At 44.6% G+C, this 25374-nt stretch overlaps 2 protein-coding genes across 7 annotated transcripts in view; both read right to left on the bottom strand.

Annotated features, from left to right (window-relative positions):
- MAP3K3 (mitogen-activated protein kinase kinase kinase 3) overlaps positions 1-1029 on the bottom strand; it is a 40888-nt gene extending 39859 nt beyond the window's left edge. For 2 of the 6 annotated variants that reach the window (XR_012766263.1, XM_075443814.1), the window contains exon 1: positions 901-1027. Coding sequence is in view for 4 of the 6 variants with exons in the window: in XM_075443814.1 (XP_075299929.1) it covers positions 901-904 (4 nt within the window). In the remaining 2 variants the exon portion in view is untranslated. Of the gene's footprint in view, positions 1-258; positions 503-900 lie in introns of those variants that run through there. The other 4 variants (XM_075443815.1, XM_075443817.1, XM_075443818.1 and 1 more) reach the window with 3 other exon arrangements.
- Positions 1030-8403: 7374 nt separating this feature from the next.
- On the bottom strand, positions 8404-25154 carry DCAF7 (DDB1 and CUL4 associated factor 7). The gene is made up of 7 exons (XM_075443835.1): positions 24759-25154; positions 18354-18512; positions 17826-17937; positions 16627-16745; positions 15799-16008; positions 15456-15573; positions 8404-14913 (listed from the first exon to the last, which is right to left on the bottom strand). Exons 1-7 carry the CDS (start codon positions 24894-24896, stop codon positions 14741-14743), a joined length of 1029 nt encoding a protein of 342 aa, XP_075299950.1. The 5' UTR covers positions 24897-25154; the 3' UTR covers positions 8404-14740.
- Between the last annotated feature and the right edge of the window lie 220 nt (positions 25155-25374).

Raw genomic sequence — 25374 nt, 5'->3', positions numbered from 1 at the left:
CACAGACCAAATAACGAAGGACAGTCTTAGAAAACTAAGCTTAGCTGTAGCGAAGCAGCATCAAAGTTGTAGCCCATAAAGCCACACAACTTCACGCTTGCAACAGCAGTAGTAATTCCCTTGCCAATATGCAAATATGAGTAAATTCTGGTTTGGAACAACTAAATTTTGATTCTAATACACGAGACCCCTCTCTAAACTGGAAAGGGAACGAGGTAACACAAAAAACCCCTCCATCAGCAGTTCTTTATACAGGACCTGCAGGCCAGAAGAATTAATTGTTCCAATTCAGTTATGGCAACTTCTGACACCAGCGTTTTACTCTCGAAAAAAAGAGTTCCTCCAACTCCTCTGCTTGGTTTTGTGTGTTACTGTCTGGGTTCAGCACGGCAAATGAGACCTCAACGGAAGCTTCGGAGAGAGAAAACTATTCCGACGGACTCCCGAGCTGCAATTAACACCACAGCAAAGATTTCCCCAATTAAGCCCACAAATTCCCGTCTCGAAACCAGGCGGCCCGATGCTCGGGGGCTGCAGGAACCCCCCCCCCCAGCCCGACCCACCCAGCCTCCGCCGCTCTCTCGGCCAGCTTCAGCCCCAGCCCGCAGCCGGTGCGTGCGGCCCAGCCCGGGGCCCGCCGCGCTCCCTGGCTCAACACGCCCACAAGCCACCGCCCGGGCACCGCAACCGGCTCCCCCGCCGCCGGAGGCCCAGCTACGGCCCGACCCGTCCAGCCCCGAGCCCCCTCCCCAGCCCCGCGGGGCCCGGCCGAGGCACCCGGCTGCAGCTCGGCTCCCTCAGGCTGCGGCCCGCCGCAGGCCCCGCGCCCCGTGAGGCGGCCCCGGGCCCCGCCGCGGCGGCGAGGCGCCCCCGCCCGTTCACCCTCGCCGCGGCTCTCACCCATCTCGGCGGGCGGCGGGCCCGCGCCGGGCGGGCGGCGGCGCGCTGAGGTGCGGGGCTGTCACCGCCGCGGCTCCATGGCGGCCGGGCCGAGGGGGAGGGCTCACAGCCGCCGCCACATTCCCAGGCCCGCGCCGCCGCCGCCGCCTCCTCCTTCCGGCGGCCGCGCTCCGGGTCCCGCCGCGGCGGCGGGGATGGGGGCGGGGGGAGGACGGGCGGTCCCGGTCGCTCCCCGCCGCCGCCACAGGGCGCCCGAGCCGCGAGCAAAACAAACGGCTCGGCGGCAGCCGCCGCCGCCGCGCACCCGCCGCCGCCTGCCAATCACAGGGGCCAACCCGCCGCCGACCGCCAATCCGCGCCGCCGAGCCACCCACGCGACTGCATCGCTCGCCAATGGGCGTGCGAACAGCCGCGCCGGCCGCCCCGTCTGCCACCGAGCCGGCTTGCCAATCATGGGGGCCCGTTCCGCTCGCGGGTTAGCTCCGCCCCCCTCTCCCGCCACTAGGCGGGGGCGGCCCAGACCCCGCCCCCAGCGCGCTGCCAATCAGGGTGACGGGCATCTCTGCGGCTCCGCCCCAGCGGCCGGGTTCTAGAGCGGGGGCGCGGCTGGGTCCTAGAGCCCGCCCAGGGCCGCATGAAGCGTGCTCTCCGCTGCGAGCAGCCGGGAACCAACCTCAGCCCCCCACCACCTGCGCTCCTGCCCTCTTGTCCCTCCACCCCCCCTCCCCAGCCCCTTGTCTCTCTCTCTGCCTCTCAGCCTGCCCCTAGCATGCCCAGGTCTCCGCTCAGTCGCTATTTTGGGTGGGCACTGAAAGATGCTGGAGGAGAAGGCCTGGCAGCGAGTTTAATTGCACTTTAACAGCACCTTTTTAAGATGGGGGGGGAAAAACCCCACCAAGACCCGTTCAAGAGTGATAAAAAACCCAGTAGACACTGAAAGCAGAATTCTTTTCACTTCAAAAGAGAAGTGCAAGACAATTACCCAGAGTGTCACCCAGGGCACCTGCAGCAAGGGAAATGATCTCCTCGTAGCTGTTCAAGTAAAAGATCCCGTCACCACGATACGCTGGCCATGTCCCCAGGCCACCCCAGGTCCCCACAGCTCCCCACGGGCTGCAATAAGTGACGAATGTCCAAGTAACAGAATGAACAGCTCTTCTGCTTTTTCACTGTCAAGGCCTTCTCCGCGCCATAATCACTGCTGTTATCTTTTACAGTCACTCAACGTGAACGTGAAGCTCGGGATCCAGCCTGCAGGAGTGAACTCTGGCCCTGGTGTATTTGAAGTTCAGCATCTCCTCCCCTTCCCTTTAGGAGTTTATCTTAATGAGAAAGCGTTTTTGTTGTTAGAAGTGGAACTGCTGACCTGTTACATTCGCTCACTTGTTGATACGAGACAGCTGATGACAATTTTGTTCAGGTTTAAGAGTTCTGTCAAGCCAATGTGAACACACAGGCCATAAGCAGAATGCATTCACGCTAAAAAGCTCACCAGCGACACCAAATACAAACAGCTTTGAGGGGGAAAAGCTCCAAACCCAACATACCACCCAACAGCTTTTCATACAGATTTCAGGGCGAAGAAGGATTACTATGATCGTCCAATCTAACCCAGGAACTCTACCTCAAAGTTCATAAGCTGCGTTTAAATCAAATCATACCTTTTAAAATGGCATCCAGGCTTCAGCTGCTCTTTCCCAGCTTCTGCTTCCATCCCACCTGCGGGACGATATTTTTCTAGTGTCTTTTCTGCAAAAGAGACAGCAGAGGGGGTTTGTTTTTTTAAAACGAAGTAGAGCCCTCCTTCCCTGGCCCGGCAATGGCCACCCTGCTGCCGGGAAACCCACCTTGAGCAGATGTTTCAGCAGCTGCTTTTCAATCTGGCAAACGTCTAGCAGCAAGTGCATTGTTTAAGTGGTTTTGCTCACAAGCAACGCAACAGCAATGTCAAAGAGGTTATAATCAACTGGATAAGCCACACAAAGAAGAAAACAAGATTGGAGAGGGAAATTTCTCAAAGGGGTGGGCAAGCGCTGCAATCTAAATCCCACACACCAGGAGGAAATTAGGATTTAGCCAAAGCATGACAACAATATCCGTGATATCATTTTTTTTTTAACTATCTAGATGGGATAATAGAAAGATCTCAGAATGTCATACTAGGCAGAGACACAAATCTGTAAAGGAATGCGTAGATCAACAGATCCGGCCCCTCTAGAGCGAGAAGCTGTGGACAAAGCCAATCATCTATCTTTGAAGCTGGCCTGCTTCGAGCAGAAGGTTGGGCTAGATGGCTTCCACAGATTCCACCTTGAAGTTCTGTGGTGGGTTGACCCTGGCCAGACCCAGGTGCCCACCAAAGCCGCTCTATCACTCCCCTCCTCAACTGGACAGGGGGAGAAAATATAATGAAAGGCTCGTGGGTCAAGATAAGGACAGGCAGAGATCACTCAGCAATTACTGTCATGGGCAAAACTGATTCAACTTGGGGAAATTAATTTAATATATTACCAATGAAATCAGAATGGGGTTATGAGAAATAAATACTACATCTTAAAACACCTTCTCCCCACCCCTCCCTTCTTCCTAGGCTCAGCTTCACTCCCGATTTTCTTTACCTCCTTCCCCCACCCCGAGTGGCACAGGGGGATGGGGAATGGGGGTTGTGGTGAGTTCATCACCCGTTGTCTCTGCTGCTCGTTCCTCCTCAGTGGAGGACTCCTCATACTCTGTCTCTGCTCCAGTGTGGGGTTCCTCCCACAGGAGACAGTCCTTCAAGAACTTCTCCAATGTGGGTCCTCCCCATGGGCTGCAGCTCTTCACACACTGCCCCAGTGTGGGTCCTTCCCATGGGGCGCAGTCCTTCAGGAACAGGCTGCTCCAGTGTGGGACCCCCATGGGGTCACAAGGCCTGCCAGCAAACCTGCTCCATTGTGGGCTCCTCTCTCCACGGGGCCACAGGTCCTGGCAGGAGCCTGCTCCAGCACGGGCTCCCCACGGGGTCATGGCCTCCTTTGGTCATCCTCCTGCTCCAGCGTGGGGTCCTCCACGGGCTGTGGGTGGGGATCTGCTCCACCGTGGGCCACCATGGGCTGCAAGGGACAGCCTGCCTCACCATGGTCTGCTCCACGGGCCACAGGGGAACCTCTGCTCCGGTGCCTGGAGCACCTCCTGCCCTCCTTCTGCACTGACCATGGGCTCTGCAGAGTTGTTGCTCTCTCATATTCTCACTCTCTAGGGCTGCAGTTGCACAGGTTTTTTTTCCCCCTTCATAAACACATTCTCCCAGAGGCCCTACCACCATTGCTGATGGGCTCGCCCTTCCCTAGCGCCAGGTCCGTCTTGGAGCTGGCTGCCCTTCGCTCCATGGGACGCAGGGGAAACTTCCAGCAGCCATCCCTGCAGAACCCTGCTACCATGACCTTGCCACACAAACCCAATACGAGTTCCCATCTTAAAACCAGACTGATGCTGTTAGTGTTTCGACTTCTCTTTTTTTTCAGTCCCTTCTCTTACTGCTCTGATGCTAGAAAAGCATTTGCAGCTTTACTGTTTATTTTATCCCATTTTCATGCCCAGCTTAAAGCCATTTGTTTTCATGTCAAGATTATCCTTTTACTTAAATAATCCTTTCCCCTTCCCTGCTATTTTTCTCTCTAAATACATCAAGATGATAATCATATCTCCTTTCAGGCTCATTGTAATAGACAAGTAAGCCATTCTCTCTTCCTAATACAAGCTTTCTATTTGTGGTATCTTCCCAGTAGCCTTTTTTGCCCCTGTTCTAATTTGAATTCCTCTCTCATTCGACAGCATCATTATTGGTCTTGGACCAACTTCTCTACATGCCTTTTCACAGCTTCATCATGGCTTATCACTATCCTTTATCAACCAGTAAATCTCAGCTTCCTTTATTCACCATTTCCAAGCAGCCATAAACTCTTTGCATCCTTCACAAATTTCTCCTCACCCCTAAATTCACAGCCTTACACTTTCTGCTGCTACGTTTCATCTCATCTCTTTCTCACTCTTCAAAGTCATCAGTTCTCCAAGATATTCTAGTTCCCTTGTATTATTGAAGCCTCCTACTTTTGTTCATCACCAAATTTAATTATCATGCTTGCTTTTTTGTGCGAAGGTCATTATAAGAAGGCTTTAGTGAGATTACTCTTGGGACCAGAACTGGTGAAATTATTAATTCCCCACTGCACCAGCCCTGATGTCAAAACACTCCAGCGTCACCTTACCCTTTGGTATTTTTATGCGTCTTCCATTTCTCGCATGTTTACACATAAAAATGAAGTTCTGTTAAATGAGACCGATTGCGTGGCCTTCGTGTAGAAACTTCATTTACTTAAATCCAAAAGATATTAGAGTAGCTAGTCACAGCCTGTGACAGCGAGCCAGGAGTTCCCAGCAGATGGTAGGAGACAACCACGCTGGTAAAACTCGCTCTTTCCATCTCCAGCTGCCCAGGACGTCTGGATTTCACTGAAGCTTTATTTCCCCACTTTGTCAAATTGAAAACAGAATGATTTGTCCTTAACAGTTCATTGCTTCACTCATGTATCAAGCTGAATGTCTAAACCAGCAATTTTTATCTGCTGATTTGTGGTTCTGTTCTCGTTTTACCAACACTATCACAAGACTATCTATATGCAAGTGCCATTAGGCATTTTTTTGGACCACTGCAGAACTCCCTTGCTCCCCCCCCCCAGACAAGCTGCTACACCGTTCCTGAACTGGAAGGAAAATTTCTACCGAAGTAGGTGCCCCAATGTTGTCTGAGAAAAAATGAATGATTCCTTTTTCACCTTTACTGTCTACTTAACGCTATACTAGTTTTGTGCATAAGAATCAGGTTATTTGTTTTACTAATAACACTATGGTACAAACTGATATTCTGTGGTTTTCCACCCAGATTGCCCACATCCTTTCAAAGCAGCAGCTTTCCAGAAGAGAAGCTTCATTCCTGTAAACAGCAACTACAACTACAAAACATACTTAAGTCTTCAAATTAAAGCTATCGAGATTGTTTGAGACCATTTATTGTAAAATCAGCAGCAGAGATACTCACCAAGACTCTCTAGGAGCTACTAGGTTTTTAGTTAGTCCATTGGTTTTAAAGGAACTTTACAAAGGCCTAATTGTTTAATGCTGTCACGCAGCATGAAGTAAGAAAAGGAAATGTAATCCCTATTTTAGGGATTAAAGGGCATTGCACAGAGAGCCAGTGACTTGTTAAAAGTTACACAGGAAGTCTGGAGTAGACCTTTGGGATTTAACTCCTGGCATCTTCTCCCAGTCTCTTAATCACTATGCCATCATCTTATTTTCTATTTTGGTAGTATTTCCATTTTCTGAAACATACCTGACTGACTCAAAGACCCTCTTCGCCTTGCTATCAGATGTACTATTTCTTCTTTCCTTCCCGTTTCCCGTCTTGTTTAGGTAGACACATCCTTCCTGGGGAGCTGAGCAGTCTCCAGGCTGAGCCTTGTCCCATGCCAAAACTTCCTTGTTCTACATCTCAGACTCCACAGCTAGAGACACTGAGCAGGAGCAGTGAGAAGAAACAAAAAATTAAGGGAAGACGAGGAGAAACCCTGGAAACCTGCAAAGGATGCATGAAAGTGTTCTGCGCTCTTTTCTGCAGATCTGAGAGAAATCTATCTGATTCCAGGCAGCTCTGACTCTGCTGATGTTTTCTGGTGATCTCAGTTTTGAAAACCTGAACACAGAGTTAATGGAAAACTAACATAATAATCCAACTTCAGGACAGCGTGGCAGAACATGTATTGATCAAATCTTACCTCACCTCCAGCAGAACACATCAACCACGTGAAAACTCCTTAAAAGCGTGCCTGAAGTACTCTTTTCCAGCCCCTGAAGAACAGCTGCATACCTGTCCCATCCTGCTGTGTCAGCACCCCAGTAGAGGGGGCTCTGAAGCTGTCTGGTTAAAAAATAGAAACCATTCTGCTTGTGGAGTGGGCAAAACCACAGACAAGGAAAAGGAGGAAGGATGTTAAAAATATTATATGCTTTTAGATCATTACTTCCTTCTGTGCTGGCAGTCTGGACTACTCATAGGGCAGCACTAATAAAAGCACAGGATTACATGATTGTAACCATCACAGGCCCCCAAATCATCTCAGACACCACCTTTTCTCTATGCCTGTGGGTAGTATATTGTGTTGTTGTGGAGGATTTATTTCAAATAGTTACATGCCACTTACTGATCAGTGATTAATCATGTGCTTTTCACTTACAGCTGTATCAGAGAAGTGACTTTCCCAGGATCACAGGACAAGCAAGTCAGCCCTGCCAGATATCAGATGTTCCTTAGTATTTACAAAAGGCAGAGAACCCCTCCTTGCCTCTTTTTCTACCCATATTCCCTACAGTACTTGTTTCGCCACACTGACAGGCAGTCTGTTTCTCATATCATCTACCAGCTCCAGACTTTTTGCATTAGCAGCTCCAGTTTGCAGAAGTTGCTTTCTTCCACTGGAGTGGAAGCTGAGAAAGTTTCTTTGGAGAATTCCAAACTAAAATCCAAGCAAAAAAAAAAAAAAAAAGGCAAAACAGAAAAAATTGAGGAGGATGTAAATACATTTCCAGGGTAAAAGACAAACAATTCGTAGAAGGAAAGCATCTTTTCCAAATATGGATTTCTAGAACACAGTCCATATATAGCTTAAAAACACTGTAGCATCTTTACAGGCAACTCTTCCCACTGTGGTCACGAAGCTTAATAAGCTTTTATTTCAAAGTCAGTACACAAAGAATTAGAGAGGAATCCAATGTTGTCAGACAACAGCTTAGTTGAACTAGTTAATCTAAATACTGAAGTCATCAGTCCTGCTCACCAAGGTCTAAGGTGAAGACCAATTTCCAAGTTCTGCCAGCCTGTTCCCCTCTAGGTTCTAGTTCTAGCAACGACACCACCACTGACTGAGCCTGTGAAAAAAACCACCCTTTAATAGAGGTCAACCGTACACAGGAGAGACTTAGAAGCTAAGTAAGTTCCTAATTGCTTTGTCTTCAATTTGCTTGCCTTCAAAAAGCCTTAGAGACCAATTATTTGAATTAAAAAAAAAAAATCCCTCTTCCCCTCATCTTAAAAAACCAAAAACATGCAGGCAGATAATTACCATTTGTTGTGTAGGGAACAAGCACCAGCAGCACTAATATACAGGGATCAAGTAGTAGGTTTAAGAAAGTAAATGCAGGTGTACTTTAAACATTAACCAAGTTCTGTTGTGACCAGGTTCCTAACAACATAATTATTTGGAGTGACCAACAACTTAGAATAGCTAGAATTACCAGGTTTGTTTGGGTATCAGTAGGATGAGAGATCAATACACTTCACCAGTTTTGTAGTGAAAAAAGAAAGCAATCACCCTCCCTTCTACAGCAATGAACTTCACACAGGCTAGAGGAAGCTTATTTGAAGTAGTTCCCTGCTCGCCCCCACAGGCACCAGTTTTTAACTCACCACACAGTGAACTGCAGTCAATCTACAAACGTTCCATTTTTATTACAAAGTATGAAAGGCAGAAAATACTGTACCTAATACACAGGAGGCTGAAACTTAGAAAGAAGGTTAAAAAATCTGAATAAAACTACACAGGAAGCAGGAAATAGCATAAAAGGATGCAACATTTCACTTTCAAGCGATTTCAGAAAATTGCCTTAAAATTTACAGAGTTTCAACAATATGGTTCCATGACTCAGGTGTTAAAATCCATTGTAACAAAACCTTTTGTATTTTCTCCATAAAAATAAAGGAATATAGGGACGCTTCAGTTATCCATGTCAACAACATATGTCTGTTGAATAGCAGGATACTAGGATTCCTCTAGGACAGTATAGTAGCAAAGTTGCAAATCTCAATGCGGAAGGTGGAGAAAAGAAGGACAGAAGTAAAACTACTATTGCTTTAACATATTTTAGTGAGAACAAGAAGTCAGGAATCTCATATGGATGTTTGTACAATCATGCTACAAAGATTACACCTTCAGGAAATTACCACAACGGGACTGTGAATGGGAAGAGCAGAAGGGAAAACACACATAAAAGTAAACATCTACTTGACTACTGGTAACAAAAATGCTTCGGCGCAACAGATTTAAATTACATTGTACACTGCTAGCAACCCAAGTTTTAAAAAAACAGGTTCCTTTTAAACAGTAGATTTCATAATTCATATTTACCAGGTTGTCAGAAAAAGCAACGCATTGCTTCTCAGCTGTACTAGGACTCTTTCATTCACTGGCTCTTGCATTTCTGCCTTCTCAGATTTGACAGACCGATCCTCATCGCTAACAGAGAAGACAGTCGCACGTCTCGCAGACAGGAAAGCAAACTCCAAGGGATGAGAGCTAGAACATGGGCTTGCAGCTACTCATGGCCACAATATTCTCTTCAGGGAATAGCTTCTTTCTTAATTTTGTTAGATTTTCTGAAAAGAAATAAATTCAATGGAAGCCACATGGATTTTTTTTTTTTTTAATGATTATGGAAATTCTAGCTTGATGCTGAGTATCAGAGGTTGCGCAAAAGGCCACCGAGATACCTGGCAGACAAAGTTACCATCTGAAATCAGGCAGCAGCAAGTCTCAAAAGTGCCTTTGACTCCGGAGTCTGCCATGAATCGCTGGATGAGCATTCAGTGACTGATACTTGGCTGCATTTTTACTGTTTTTTAGTGCTGGTGAAAGGTGCTGATCAAAGTTCTGGAGATCTCTTCCTAAAAAAAGAGTCAGGGGCATGTTAATCTCCTCTCAATATCCTTGAGAAAGAAACTTTCCTGACTTCTTGGATAAGCAGGGCAAAATACAGCTGCATCTCTAAGTATGAGAAAGTGCTCTTTAAGTGTCACATAGAATTCATTCCCTGGATTCTCTGCAAAGATCAAGAGAAACGGGGACGTAGTTGACAGTACCTTGCCCATTCCAGGACTGATTTTGGACACCACCTTTTAATGTCCGCTGTACAATACGTACAGGCCTGCTCGGGAATATTGGTCTAACAGTAGAAAGCAGGAAACACATATCAGTGAGCTTGTGTTAACTGACAGGATAACACAGTGTGGATCTGAGGTGGTAGGACCATTTTGCTAAGCAGCAGTAGGAAGACTAAGCCCTTCAGTACTTTGATGGAACTGTAACTGCGCGATCTGTTGAGCCAAGAGCATACCCTTGCTGCTGTTCATCCTTTTCAGTATGTCCTGAAAGAGTTAAAACACCACTAACATAAGGAACTGACAAGTTCAAGAGTTCAGGCTGTGTGAGTTTACAGACGGTGGCTGCATTTCTTCCAGCACAAAAATAAGTTATCCAAAGAATCCAGCTACATCTTCACACAACCAGCCTGCCACTACTGCCAGCATGCTCACACAGTAGGAAAGACGATTCCCAAACACCGTCAAGTTCCCGAGCAAAGCAAAAGGGACTCTCTGGGTGACAAGCAGCACTATATTATTTGAGTTTGCCTTGCAAGATTGTGTCAGTCTCAGAATACAGAGCTTCAGTTTAACAGTATTGTCAAGTGCTCATGTTTTTGGTGTTCAGCAGAAACAGATGAGGGTGCACTAGATACTGACAACCGTAGCCAGTTTAGGATTTCAGTGACTATTGTATTTAACATTTTATACAAAACACAGACAAATGCCTACCATAAAAGGGCTGAGGAAAAGATGACTCTCCTCCTAATCTTACCAAAAATATACTTGTTAAAGTGCCATCTGCAAGAGAACAAAACAGACACACTCAGCTTTCTTCATTTACATTTAAAACAAGCACAAGAGCATCTGTGAATTCCAATACATCGGACTCCTCCCCTCACCTAGTCTCTGGCAGGCAGTGATCTACAGTCAAGCCTGATGCAGCTTTCTCATTGCAACACCAGGCAAAAATAGATCTTTTTAGTATTATCCAGAACATTCAGGAGAGTAATTACAGTTAAGTTTTGAAAGGATCATTAACTTTGACTTATGAGAGGCAATGTCTCCCCCGTTAAGTACATTTCAAGGTTCCATAAGGAACAACCTGTATTATCAGTCTCCTTTTGTATCATTCTTTGAAACCGCTGTTTTCTTTCTAAATAGATTGTCAAAGCACTCAAATCCTTGCCTTTTAAATCCCTGCACACAGAAGTACAATTTCCACAGATGCAACCTACCGCAGCCCATTTCATTTAGACAATTAACGAAGATGGTGTGCTATGCACTAATTTGACATCCAACTTCTTTCCTGTAGGTTTTCACCTCGCTAATGAGATTTATGTGACCAAGATCTCCTAGTTGAGAGCCAACATACTAGCAACAAGTCATCCTCCTAATAGTAGGAATCTATGGAAAGCCTGGTTTAAACAGAACATAACTAAACAATAGCTTAGTACCTTGAATTAATCGACTGGAGAAGTGGTACAGAACTACTTAAGTCAGAGAAAAATCTTTCTGTCCCACAATCAGTCTTGCCTGTACCAGCAATAGCATGTGATTTTCTGCTTTTCTAACCTCGCTGATGCTCAGATTTTACCCTTAATGTTACTTTATACTCAAGGGATAGGTCTTCGAAAGCAGTTGCTCTGCATCCTCTGCTTGTGCAGTAAGCACAAAATAATTGAGATAAAGTATTAAAGTATTTGTTTTCATGAACTTTGGAAAAAAATAATGCTTCTGGGGGCTTTACACCCAACATAACTGAATGTTACGTGGGTGAAATACAGTAAACTGTATCTTCTGATCCACAGGCTACAGTGACAAGACTCAGGGTTTTATTTTACCTTGCAAATAAACTTGAACCAGCAAGTAGACAGTTAGCTCCCTGCCACTGTGTCAGCAGGTGCTGGCAAAAGGGCACCACAGTCTCTCACTTCCTTCTCTATCTGTAAGTGCCATTTGCACTACAGAACATCTCACCCATGAGGATTTTTGTGTCTTTTCAGTCATTAACCTTTCAAGTGACTTCTTTGAAAAGAGGCTATTTTAAGCAGCATTTCCTTGTTCCAAACCAGCCTCTAGTGATTTCAAATGTAATTTTATATGAAGAATGACAATAGATTATGCGCAGAGCAATATGCTGTAGATCCAGAAGGTACCCCAACTGGCTAAACAAACAACATACAAGCTTTACTTAGAACCCACTGGAACCTGCAAGATTCCTTCACTTGCCTTTGACGAGTTTGGAACGAGCATCCAATTTCACAAATGAGCTTCAAGCAGTTTTATGGATGGAAGGACTGACACTGTATTCTCTTCAGGTTCGTAACAGGATTGTTCTCTAACAGCTTTCCGAAAGCTACCTCGTTATTCAGACTAATAGCCCCTTTATACATGTTCTCTTCTCATCATCTTAGCATAATAGATCATATTCCTCTAAGAATAAACTGCATTTGCCATTTAGTATAGCCTATGGAGTCTTTTAGTGACTTCACTTTCAACTAAATTTTCTTATGTCTTTTTTAAAGCACAGTCCTACAGTTGCAGATGCATTAAGCTAAGCAACAGATGCACTCATCTTTTACTCAAGCCATCTATATAAGAATGAGACATTGAAGCATAAAGGGTACTACAGAAAGTACTAATATTACAGGTAGTTCCCTCTCAGTAACACAGCATATTATGCCTACCGTTTGTAATTAAACAGTACATGACAAGCCCGTGTACATATTTTTATACGAGTATGTAAAGCTGTGAATGCCATTATATGCTTCGGATAAGAAAATCCTAATTTTCACTTCATTCTGCACAAGTATTTTCCAGTTTAAGATGAAATGTCATTGTAAAAAGTGGTAACCTGATTGTTTGGCTAACACTGTTCCGATATCTAGATCAAATCTGTCTGTGGCACACACCACTCTCAGCACTGCTGCTAATCAGAAAAACCGACCTTCAAGTCCAATCAAGCTTTCTGTCAGAAACCCCACCACTGAACACAGAATGTCATTGACAAAACATGAGCTTGAACTGCGTTAGAGTCTCTTGGTTCTCCGATACTAACAGGGGTGATGGAATAAAGCTGTCCCTAATGAATTCCTATCAAATTCACAAGGCAGTGCTTTTCTAAGCTCCATGTTGAGAAGCAGCCTGTAGAAGAATATTTCTGTATTTCCAGAATGACAAAACTTTTCAAATTCTGTTCTGTATTTGACAGCACTTTCAGTGTCGGCTTCACGTTTCACAGCAATCGCTTTTCCCAACTTGCCTTTCCTGCATAAACTGACAAGATTCAAGTTTGCCAGCGTCCTACTATTTATAATGCTGCCTCCAGTTGCAGGTGAATACTCATTAGGTGGAAAGACAATTTTGATAGTTCCTGACATTTACATCAAAACTCAGCTGGTATACCCTTACCGACCAGCCATGGCTGTCATGTCTTCATTGGTAGAGTACTGCAGAGCATTCATCCGAGTAGCTATGTTATCAAGGAAGATTTTTATCTTGCCTAATCCACTCGGCTTTGATTGAAAAGTATTACTGTGGAGCAATCCACTATCCAAAACAGAAACAGAAGCCCTTGGGCACATCCCCATAAGATATGAGGATGACAAGCACCAAACCTTAGCCTGTGGCACAGTTTCTCTCCTTTTAAACCCATCGTTGTATGTTACATTAGGGAATAATTTCTTTCAGAGAAACAGCTTTCATCTCGATAGTGAACCAGCTCTTCCAAGTCATCTCGCTCATTCAACAAGACCTGACAGTACAAAGCGAATACACTTTGGGAAAAAGATTGCTGTGCACTCCTTTCAAGAACTCCCAGGAACACGGGCCAAACGAAAAGAAGCTCCAAGGTACAGGCTAACCACAAAAATCTTGCTCACATTATTTGCCCATCAAGCAAGCTACAAAGTGTGAAACCATTTTATTTTGGTTTAGATAGTAAGTCTTCTGAGGGGAGATCTTTTGATTGGAAGTGTCAATCCCAAGTCCATTACAAATCACATTTTTTCAGGAGTCCTTTACCTCCTGGGAGCTTAAGTTATGCACTATCTTCTTTCTGAAACCTATTACCGTTCTGTTAGCTAACACAACTGCAAGATAAACACAAATTCAGTTATAATTTAAAAATAAGGCCTACCATAGCAACAACTGCCTCTAGCATCAGAAAAGTGTAAAGAAATTGTGCAACAAGTACTTGTACTTCACAGCACCAGAAAATTCTGCCCAGGTAACCAGGTATAGAGAGCCAAGGCAACAGTTAATTCTGGCAGGCCTTTACTGCCAGGGAGCCTGCAGTGTTATTGTGATCTGTTTCAACGAATAGATCTTGCTTTGGGCATCTGGAAGTGGACCACATATCAAAAGTAAGAATTAGGGAGAAAAACCTTACTCAGTAGAAAGTTTGCCCAATATATAAAAACCATACAAACGTTTAAACAGTTTAGAGGCAGCAACAACAGGAATGATAAAAGATTCCTGCCAAGGTGGCTGTTAACATCAATGTCTCTTTCCTCACCTTGTTTTGCACTTGCATCTATTAAACTAGTTGATGTGCTGCCTCAGCTGGCTGACAAACACATGGACATATGCAGCAACTTAAAAGCCTGCAAGCTTATTAATACAGTCAACAAACCAATATACAGAACTTTAACTGAGGAAAAAAAAAAAAGAAAATGAGAACCCAGAAGGTCCAAGAGGCTCAGCATGTCTCTGCATTTTAGAGTCTTGGAGCGACAGGAGACACCTGCCATTGATTCTTGTAACAGTTTCTTGTAACAGTAGATGCAAAGCAACAACAGATACTGGCCACTTTACTTGTGTTGTTCTTACTTTAGAGGGGAGGGGAAATTATACAGCCCTGCCTCAGTGTGGCATGAAGCAGTAATGTTACACTCTCAAAATCTCCAGGCAGTTGTTGTAGCAGATAGCTATCCAGTCTGGCTGAGTTGATGCCCACTGTACGTTGTTGATTTCTCCCTCTGCTGTATAGGCCAAGATAGGGTCCTCAATGGCACGAGGCATTTGCTGGATATCCCAGATGAGAGCCTGATGGTCATCCGCTGCAAACAGAAGAGAAAGTCATAAGGAGAAGCAAGGTACAAAGACATCTCCATACATGACTACTAACCAGCATCTAGTCCAAGAAGCTAGACAGGATATGGCTGCTGCAGTCCTGATGACTATTCAAGCCAGAGGTACAATGATACCACTACGCTCAAAAAAAATAAGTTTGGATCATTACACATTACCCAGCACAGAGTTGAAAAACAAATGATCAGTGGAACTCATATCAATTGAAGACATTTAAAAACTAGATTGCAAAAAACTAAGGAGCATTAACATAACACAGCTTAGTCACAGCAGATGCACAGTTTGGGCACTGGGCTCACTATTTCCACATAAGAAGCTCTAGCAGGTGCCTATTTCCACAAAAATTTTAGGATTTTAGGAAAGCCACTAATAAAGGGCTGTCAAATTGAAGGTATTCTTTAGCAAAAGGCAGGCAGAGAACTACATGAACTTTTGGAGAAGGGATTTTGCAAATTCAGTGAAAGACTCTCTGATTCACCAATGCAGCTGGATAGGTATGGATCACACTTACCTGCTGTACAAATGTGGCACGAAGAATGAGGTGCCCAAGCAATTCCATTTACACATGCTCTGTGGTTGTTTAACCTGGCAACAGGAGTGCAGGGAACTCTGACATCTAGAATCACAACCTTCAGGAAAAAAAAAAAACCAACCAACTACATTAATGACTTGCATTTTTTCAATTTGTTTCTTCAGAAAACCAAGTATTTTGAGCCAAGGCCATAAATACAGCCCTTTCCTAAAGGATGTGGTTGACAAGCAAACACTGCTCTCAAAGACTACTAATTACGACCAAGCCACCTCCCAAAAAATCACAACTGATAGCACCTACAGAAGACGAGCTGTCGCCTTACCTCCATGCCATCCATGGCCATTGTAGCAAGATAGTTGGGATCCTGCTTATTCCAGCAGAGACGCAGCAATGGATGGTGCTGTGGGTCCTCATAAATGATGGTGCTGTGTTCCAGATGACGGAGGTCAAACATCCTCACCGAGCCATCTGCACCAACTGAAGCGAACATATCTCTCCCACCACCTGCACGGCTAAATGCTATGTCATACACCTGCTCAGTAACAGGACAGGGAAAAACATAGGTTTAGTGAGCACGCTGACTCCTAATTTGCAGTAAAATGCATTTTACATATGGATAGCAGATCTAGTTGCAACATATTCTGTCAAATACTTGATGTTCCTAGCAAGTGTTTAGTTACTACATTTGCCAAAAGGAAGGGGCAAACACTTAACAGGGTTGTGTCATTATAGGATCATTCACTGAAACTAAACATACCAATCTCCCAGACTCGGATTTTTTTTATATTAACTGCTGAAAAGTACCATTATGTTAAAATGAAAGAATCTTGCAAGTTGTTTACTGCCTTTGATATGCAGTTGATTTCAATTCCAGTTTGAAGTTTTACCTCATTTTTCTAAAATATTCTGGAGCATAATCTAGTAAAACAAGCATATTTTCAAGTCCAGATTTTATGATGAGTAAATAGAGTGGTTCTGATGGCCAGAAGTATAGTTTTAATTTGGAACTCATAACTGTGTATCTTAAACTTAGATAAATCATCTTTTTTGATCATTAGATTTTTCAAGAAAGAGGGGGAAAACACAACAGTTCTGTTCCTTTTCTACCGCTTTAAAATATGTAAAGTAAATAATCAAAAAAAGCCATCACCTCTTTGTCATGTGCAATAAGCTGGGTCTTCACATGACCAGAGACCAGATTTACTCTTCCCAGAACCTGCCCTGTCTCCAGACCCCAAATAGTGCAGGTTGTGTCAATACTAGAGGTACCTGAAACAAAAACACTTCTGTCAGCAAAATTAATACTCTCACAAATTATTTAATCACTTACTGGATTAATGTAATATCCTCTGACATGTACAGATCAAAATAGCTACAAGAACAGCATACAACGAAAACCAAGAATGTCAAACAGCTAACAGTCTGCCATGCATTTAAATGACCCAAACCTTTTCTCTGCAAAAATAGTCTTCCATACAGGAATAAAGTGTAAATAGCTCATGTCTACTTCAATCTATTCAGAAGCCTGATGCAATGCTGAGATGAACTTTTCCATCCTCTAAGTCTCATATACATGCCAAAATCAAAATTCAGTCACAGTGTTGCAACAGCGTGTTATTATTAATTGATTGTTTCTGTGGACTGAAGGTGGGGCTAGCAGTAAAGCTCTTAAGAGATGAGAGATGCAACACAAAAAATAAATCATGTGGTAAATAATTACTAAGACATATTATCACTGTTAATCTCTGGGCAAATCCCTGTGACATAAATGGCTGTACTCTTCTGGAAAACAAACCTCTGCTGGATCAGTCATGTTGGATTCACCATTTGTCCCATAGGCTACAATTAAACCTTAAGCATTCAGCCCCCTTCTCCAACTGAAATAAGGGCTCCTGGCTTTACTCCTGCTGCTGAAATGGCTTCACACACACAAAAAAAAAAGCTTGGCACTTAGTTTTCTGTCCACTCCAGCACACACTGAAATAATCAGAGTTCATTTACATCATTACTTAGCACTACAACAACAGCTCACCAGCCCTAAAGACTGACTCCCCATCTTCAAATAAGCAACACCTCTAATCCAACCTAAGTGACCCATTCTGTACTGGACAGGGCACCTTTCAACGCAAAAAAAGTCTCCATGAGCCACTCATTATTATTTCTGTTATTATTATTTTTAACCTAAGACAATGGCAGTTTCTATAATGCAGAAGTCTGTCCACTGGTTAGTTATTAAATTAACCAGTGAGATGCAATGACACAGCAGTAAGTCAGAGCCCAGACTGCACCAGACTAAATCCAAAAGCGTGTCTTTTCCATGCTGAAAATGTAGCATTTTGTCAGGCTCACCTAGAAGGTAAGGATCCACTTCATTCCAGTCAAATGATGTTAGTGGAGCACAGAAATCGGAGTTCTTGTTATTGTTCAGCAAACACTCCAGTCGGGTCTCTGTTTCACCCACCTTTAGAAAAAGGGAAACATCTGACTTAAATAGCACCATCACACGACTTGTTCCACTTGCACTTCCAACACATAAGGTGTTAATCCTGGGTTTCTCTCCTCTGAGCTTTACATCCTAAAGCTCTGGAAAACACAATCATCATCTCCATCTTCAGTAAAGTGATTAAAACAGCAACTACCATCATAATGCTGCTTCTCCTATAGCCTTCATATTTAGTCACATTATTGCAATTAATAAAACAAATTATCAAGTTCTCTGACTTGATTTTATTTCTTAACCTCCATACTGCAGCAAGGGCAAGACACCCTGAAAGGAAAATAACTCACTTCAGGAAATCTGGTCTTGAGGAAAAATGTGATCCATATGCAACACAGTTAATACCATGGTTGATCTTTTTTCAGGGTGGATTTACTCACTCTCCACACGCGCAGATAGTCACCACTGGTTGCCAACAGGTCTGGATACACTCCCTTGGTGTCTGGGATCCACATAAGCTTTGTGGTAGGGTAGGGGTGATCAAAGGTGTTCCTGCAAATGAATTCTGAGCTCTCTTCATCCAAACCAACAAGCTGCACCTATAAGAAGCCATACGTGAAAGAAAGCATTTTATCAGAATACTCATTTATAATTACAGCAATAAGACTGACTGCATTTCAGAAGGACACCTTCTGTAACCTCAAGGACAATATAAAGGGACCATCCTGTCAATGGAATGAGAAACCATTAAAGCTCTGCTACCTAGTGGGAGCACGTAAGCAAAGTGAAGTCTACGTAATCACCACAGCGCTTTACTTTGAGGAGATGATCTCAAATGAATTGAAATCTAATCCTAAAGGATTAAAGACCACCCTTCTCTTTTCCACATTGCAAAGCCTAGTTTAAATTACAGACTTTAACTTCACAAACATTATTCCAAGTCATCTTTAACTGAACTGATGCTCACAATGTTGTCTTCAGAGAGCAGGACAAGCTGTACTTTGCACAACAGCCACCCACAATTAAAGCCTGCATCATGGAGTTCTTGGCCATAACTCTGCAGATCGTGACAGATCATGTCAGCTAGCTATCAAGCTGTTTTCAGCATCACATTAACTAAAACTATCTGTCACAACTGCACAAAATTAAGGTACAGATTAATCACATCAGAGAGTCAGAAAGTCAAATAGAATTCAAACTTCAAGAACTGGGAAGGTGAAATATTTAAATAATTAGTCAAATGTTTTATGTGAAAAGGCCAAGAAAGCAGGTCTGATGACAGATTCTAGGTAACTGCATTCCAAATTAGGTTTTTTGCACAGTAATGAGACAGTGGGAAGGGCTAACTTGCCCAGTTGTGAGAGTGATGCAAGACAGAGCAGACAAGAAACTATCTCTGCACAGTTTGGCCATGACAGCACCTGAAGTAATGCTTGAATTCCCAGACATTATGTTATTAGAAAAATATTGACATGTCAGAAAGTAGTCAGAAAACAATATGGTGCTGGGAGGATATGTTTAACCTAGCAGTGATTACAAGACCTAAACCAGATGAAAGTCCCACTGTGTTAAATGCTACCCAGACACAAGCATTACGGAGACAACTCACCACAATTAGTTTGTAAGCTGCTCATCGTAGGAATTTCCTAGTACTTTCCACACAGCAGCTTCCTCTTGGAAACAGTGGCTTAATGGACGTTTTCCCCCCCCCAAGAAGTTTATCTGGAAAAATCCTAAATATTCTGGGATAAGCAATTTGGTTAATAAACTACACATTTAAACTAGACCAGAAAGCTACCCTATTTTTTTTCCACATAACAAAAAACCCCAACAAATGCTTCAGTGGATCTTAGACTATATCATTAGCAGCTATGAGTCCATTTAGAGATGCTCTTAAATGCAAATGTTGTCGTCCCCCCCACACTACAATGAGAAAATCCATGCTTTTCACTCCCTAACAAACCCTCAACAACATATCCAAGTATGCTTCTAAAAACTGTGTATTTGTCTGCCTTGCACTCTGTTACAGCTACTCCTTCGTATACTTCAGGCTCCAGTGTGAATCAGTCAGGACTCTCCCAGCCTTCTGAAGTGATTGACAAATAGCTTTCTAACTCCTTTAGGGATCAGAAATACTAAGCGGATTTCACAAAGGAAGCAAACTGTCCTTGGTGACAGCAAATCTTGTGGCAAGGTCAGGATCAGAAGACGAATGACCTCTCATCATTTCTTCTTTGCTTATGCTGTCTCCAGCTCAGTAGGAGTGTACTAAGCCTACACAAAGGAATCAACATACTCCTAACCAGGAGCAAATCTCAAAGAGCAGAGGACCAGCTTTCACTGGTGTAAATTTACATTATTCCTGCACTGCATACTCACGTTTAACCGCTCATCAGATCTGAAAAAAAAGCAACGACTGTGTAGCAACTCCATATCTTTGTGATCTTTGACATTTTTAGGTGCAAGCCAGGTTAGAGAACAAAAACTGTGTTAGCAACACTAGAGCTCCTGGCAACTGCTGAAGATCAGGTGTCTGACACTGATTGTCAGACCCGGCAGCAGCCTGTGATAACTCCGAGCAGGAGGCATTGGTCTGCCCGGAGACAGGAGCAGAAGCAGAAAATACTGCTTGAGAAGCTTGATTCTTTTCTAGCTCAGCATATTCAAAAATATGACTCTTCTCTTCGGACTTGATCACATACAGTGATTACAGAATCCCTCTATTCATCTTCTTGGGCAGGCTGAACACAAGGAGATGGAATGATGGAATTATTTTCAGGATGATCCTTCTATTAGAGCCCTGTCTCGCCCTCCTGCAAGTGAGGCAAGATTTGCTGCTGCCAGCTACTGCACGAAAGACTGCCTGAAATCCAGCCCTGATAAGACTGAGGTGATGCTAACAGGAAAGTAACTGCCAGTCAAGATACAATTGGAACCATTCGACATCTACCTGTAACTCATTCCAGTAGGAAAATGAGGACCAGTGTGCTTGATCTCCATTAGTTCTGCAATTATGCTATGACAGTAGCTAGGATGCTAAATAATTACGTTTCTACAATACATCAAGATATGCTGAAACTGGATGTGGATTTTCCTATCATAATCCAAGCCTTTACGAACATAAGGCTTAATTGCAACAGTGCACCCAAGTAAAGAACTGCCGTCAATCAGCATTCCTTAACTTCAAAAAAAAAAACCCACTACATCTCTCTTCAACATGACCCAAAAGAATCAGACACAGAATTAAACAATGCAGAATTTGGTAACAGCTTACTTCTTTTTCTTGCATTTTCTGAGGAACAGTGAAGTGAGTTCACAGTACTTTAAAAAAACACCTACATTCCTTTAATCTAATTAGTAACTACCAAGAACGACATTTCACAATTACTTTAAGGTCATGTACAATCAGAAAGATCTCACTGCACCAATTAATCTTCAACATGCAATCAATTTTTCCTTGCAACTCTAAAACTTACAGATAAAATGACTCCCTAGTAAAACAACCACGCTGAACGCTCCCTGATTTGAGGCACTGTTGAGGAGGAGGTGGCAACCTGGGAAGCACATGGTCATAACCTGTCAGTCTGCTCCAGCGATGGGAGTGAGCAGCGTACAGCACCACTCTCTGCTGTTTTCTAAACTGGACTCCAGTTTTGTCTTGCAGACAGACCTCCCAAATCAGCCTTTCCCGATGTTTTCCACTGATTTTTCCTGATGCATGAAGCCATAGCCAGGAGCCTGCAGAACAGCATTAACAGTCAGATTCATGAACACCTCCCTTCCCTCCCATGACGCCAGTGATCCATAAGACATTATTAAGGCTGACAGCAGTTTCCTAATCCAAGAAGTTCAGAAAACACTACCCCAAATAATTTTAGTTCTTCCAACTGGAGCAAGTCACCTCTCTTCTTGTACCAGCGATTTGATCAGCAAAGGTGCACAAGCTGAAAAAAAACTCCTTTGGGGTTCTAACAGCTCTTGGCAACTAGCTTTCTGATATGCTACACAGCTTGTTAGCGTGGGGGTTGACAGAGGTTACAGTCTGGGAACTGGGGACAGCAGTAAATTACGGTTTGGCAGTCAATAGATTTGAGTTCCCTGTGAAACAGAGGTGTAAACAGTCATTTCATATTTGTAACCCGTAAGTACTTCAAGCTCTGGTAATTACTACAGAAACAGAAAATCAGAGACGAATGAGACAAGAATCTCTCCTCTTTCTTTCACTGTAATTCAGTTACAGTGAGCACTTCTGCTGCAACAAACACGTGGTGCATTAAGTCTCTTTAAAAGCACCTTTTTAAAAGAAACCCTAAAACAACAGAGTAATAAGGAAAAGGTATATTCACCTATTTGGTTAGATTTTAAGCAAGCTAGAATTGCTTTTCCAGACTATTTTGGTTTTTTTCCCCTCTGTATTAAGGGCAAGGAAGAAAGCCAGTTATTTGGAAAAAGACATTGCAACATCAGGAACACAAACGTTGTTTGGAGCTTGTCAGAAACATCTAAGATTATGAGTGCAAAGAGAAAGCTGGAGTGAAAATGAGTTTTCATTATCCTTGTAATTAGTGCCAACTGTACCTATAAGTGTGTTTTGATGTCAGAAGCTGACAATACAAAACATCTCAACTGTGAAGGGCAAATTATGCAGGACAGAGCTTTCCATACATGCCCACTAAAAATCTTAGATTTCTGCTTACCACAGAAGTCAGGCTATAAAACCAACTGCTCCAGGCCCTTTGCAGCACAATGTTACAGACTACTCAAACAGGGTAACTTCAGTCCTTTCCTTTTGTTCCTTTAGTTATACCACTTACATGGATAGAAGCTGGAGCTGAAAGATTTTACAACTAGCGTGCACATAGCACAACCGTACAGTATCTGTCCAAGAGTTCCCAATCTGGAGCATCAAGCTGTTCCCTGAGTGTTTCAGTATCCTCTAAAAGATTCAGCAAAGCTCAGAGAGTCACAGAAAGACGCCACAAGGACAGTGCAGATGAAAACACCACTCCCAAGCTTGTTCTGGTCCCCAAAGCAAAGGGGACAACATCAATACTCTAAGCAGTAACAACGCTTGTAATTACCCAAGACAGCTCTCTGTTCACTATCTTCCTACAGCGGAAGGCTGTACTGAAAGCACTACAAAAAGCATCAAACAAGAAAACCACAAAAAACCCCACTGCTCAGAGACACAGCAAAAACGCTCAGCAAAGTGGAGGTTATGTTCCACTGCATTTATTGTACAGATTTAATTTTTAATCACACATCATCTTTATTTCTACAGCAGCAGCATCCAGACTGGCATCTCATTCTCATACAATTAGTTCCCAGCTCTTTAGACCACATAGGTCTCATAGCATGTGGTGCTTATATGGACTGAAGTCAACAGAAGAGTTATTCTCAAAGCTCAGAGGTCAGGAGAAGCCCTGGGGAATATTTACAGACAGCAGTAATTTACATAAACCTACACAATTTCTGTCTGCAACAACTGTGACTGTAAAGGGTAGAGAAGAGAGGGATTGACTCCACTGCTTTAGACTTGAAGCCCAAACTGAAAAGCAGACCTGATCACGCTGTAATTGAGAGCAACCCCACAGAATGGCCCAAACTTATGAAGGTGAAGGCAACATAAATGTATACTCCCTTACTACCTAAGTCCACCACCTCTAAACAAAAACTTGTTTGCAAGTTTATTATTTTAGCTTCTCTGAGGACAGACTACAAAAACTTTTTCAAGTTGGTCTTTAAACAAATGAAAGGTTTTCCAGCTCAGGGACCTGCCCTTCCCCAGCAGCTGTCCCAGAACCACAACAGTGCTCACCAGCATAAGGAGACAACTTGAACGCAGCCAACTCATATCATCCGAACCACAGCGTGCTCAGAAGTATAATGTCTAGGACTGCCACAAGAGCAGCAATTTAACCACTGTAAAAGCTGTCATCCCTGCCTTACCACCACCCCCTCTCTCACTACATCCTTGCACCAAGCCCAAGGCCCAACACCAACTTTCCGACATTATTTCCGCAACCCCCATTGAACAGCTTGACAAAGCTACAAAGGACACACACTATAAACACACAAAGGTGTATTTGAAAAATCTTAGTTTCCCACAAACTTCAAGATGCTCTTCAGCTATGCCCATCTCCTCATCTCTCTTCCATTTATATGAATTCATTATACCAGACTAGCACATTAAAGTCCGTTCAGAAATGACTGCACAAATGTTTGGAGAGGTGAACACGTAGTCTTTATCACCAGTGTAAGGTTCTCTGCTTGCATCTCCTTGGAAACACTAAAGATATAATCTCACGCCTCATTACACCCTTGTTCTCAGAGAAAAGTAAAGCTACTGAGGAATCGGTGAACGCGCTTTATATACTTATGAAGAAAGTTATCACTCGGCAGTCCTCCACAGCAAGAAAGTGTAATGAGAACAGCACAACATCCCCGACAGCCTCAGACACCCCACACAGGTGCAAACTTCAGTCCTGGCCATAAACTTCCCTCCCTACTGAACACAGGCCAGCTGTGCTCAAGCGAGGGGACCCTCCCGGCTGAGGAGCAGCACCCACGGGCTCTGCCCGACCCCAGTCTCTGTCTCCCAGCGCTGAGGACCCGCAGCGAGGAAACCAGCCGGACTCCCGGCCGGCAGCCCGCGCTTCAGGGGAGCGCCCGAAGGCTCCACACAGCCCCCGGTGCCGAGGGCAAGGCAGGAAGGCTCCCCCCCCCGCCTCACCACCGGCGGGGGCCGTGCCCGGGACTGCGGAGCCCCGTGAACCGCTGCGTGGAGAGGATCGCCCCCCTCCTTCCCCTCACTCCGCCCCGGCCCCGCCGCCGCCGCTCCCCACCTTGTTGTTATATTCCTCCACGAAGCTTCCCAGCGCCAGGCGGAACCGCTTGTCCGGCCGGACGCTCCAGTTCATGGCGTACACGGTCCAGGGCGCCTCGTATTTGTAGATCTCCTTCCGCTTCCCGTGCAGCGACATGGCTCGGCAGAGGGGGGCCCCGGGCAGCGGCGGGGCTGAGGCGGGCGGCGGGGCTGGCCGGGGGCAGGGGGGGGGGGGCCGGGCTGGGCTCGGAGGGGAGCGATGGGCCCGACTGAGGGGAGCGGGAGGGCGAGGCGGGCCGGGGGAAGGGAGCAGCGGGGCCGGGGCGGCGGCGGGGAGCGGGGGAGGCCGCAGGACGGCGCCGTGCCCCCAGGCCCGGCGCCAGAGGCCGGCGGCAGCAGGAGCAGCGCGGAGGCCGTTAGGGATTCGGCCCCTCACACAACGGGAACGGAAGCCACGCGGGGAGCCCCGCCCGCTGGGTGCAGGTTGGCTGTATTGCCTGTCACTTAGGATCTCGGGTATCTACTGGGTAGTTCACCCGTCCGTTTGGCCCTCTTCTCCCTTCTATTGGTTGCTTTGCCCTTCATTCCAAACGGACGCTCACCCTCTGGCTGGGATAACCTACCGTTGCGTTTGA

The sequence above is a fragment of the Opisthocomus hoazin genome, chromosome 26, assembly GCF_030867145.1.
Source record: "Opisthocomus hoazin isolate bOpiHoa1 chromosome 26, bOpiHoa1.hap1, whole genome shotgun sequence".
Lineage (NCBI taxonomy): Eukaryota > Metazoa > Chordata > Aves > Opisthocomiformes > Opisthocomidae > Opisthocomus > Opisthocomus hoazin.
The sequence above is the reverse complement of the archived record's forward strand: the minus strand, read 5'-3'. Positions and strand labels throughout refer to the sequence as shown.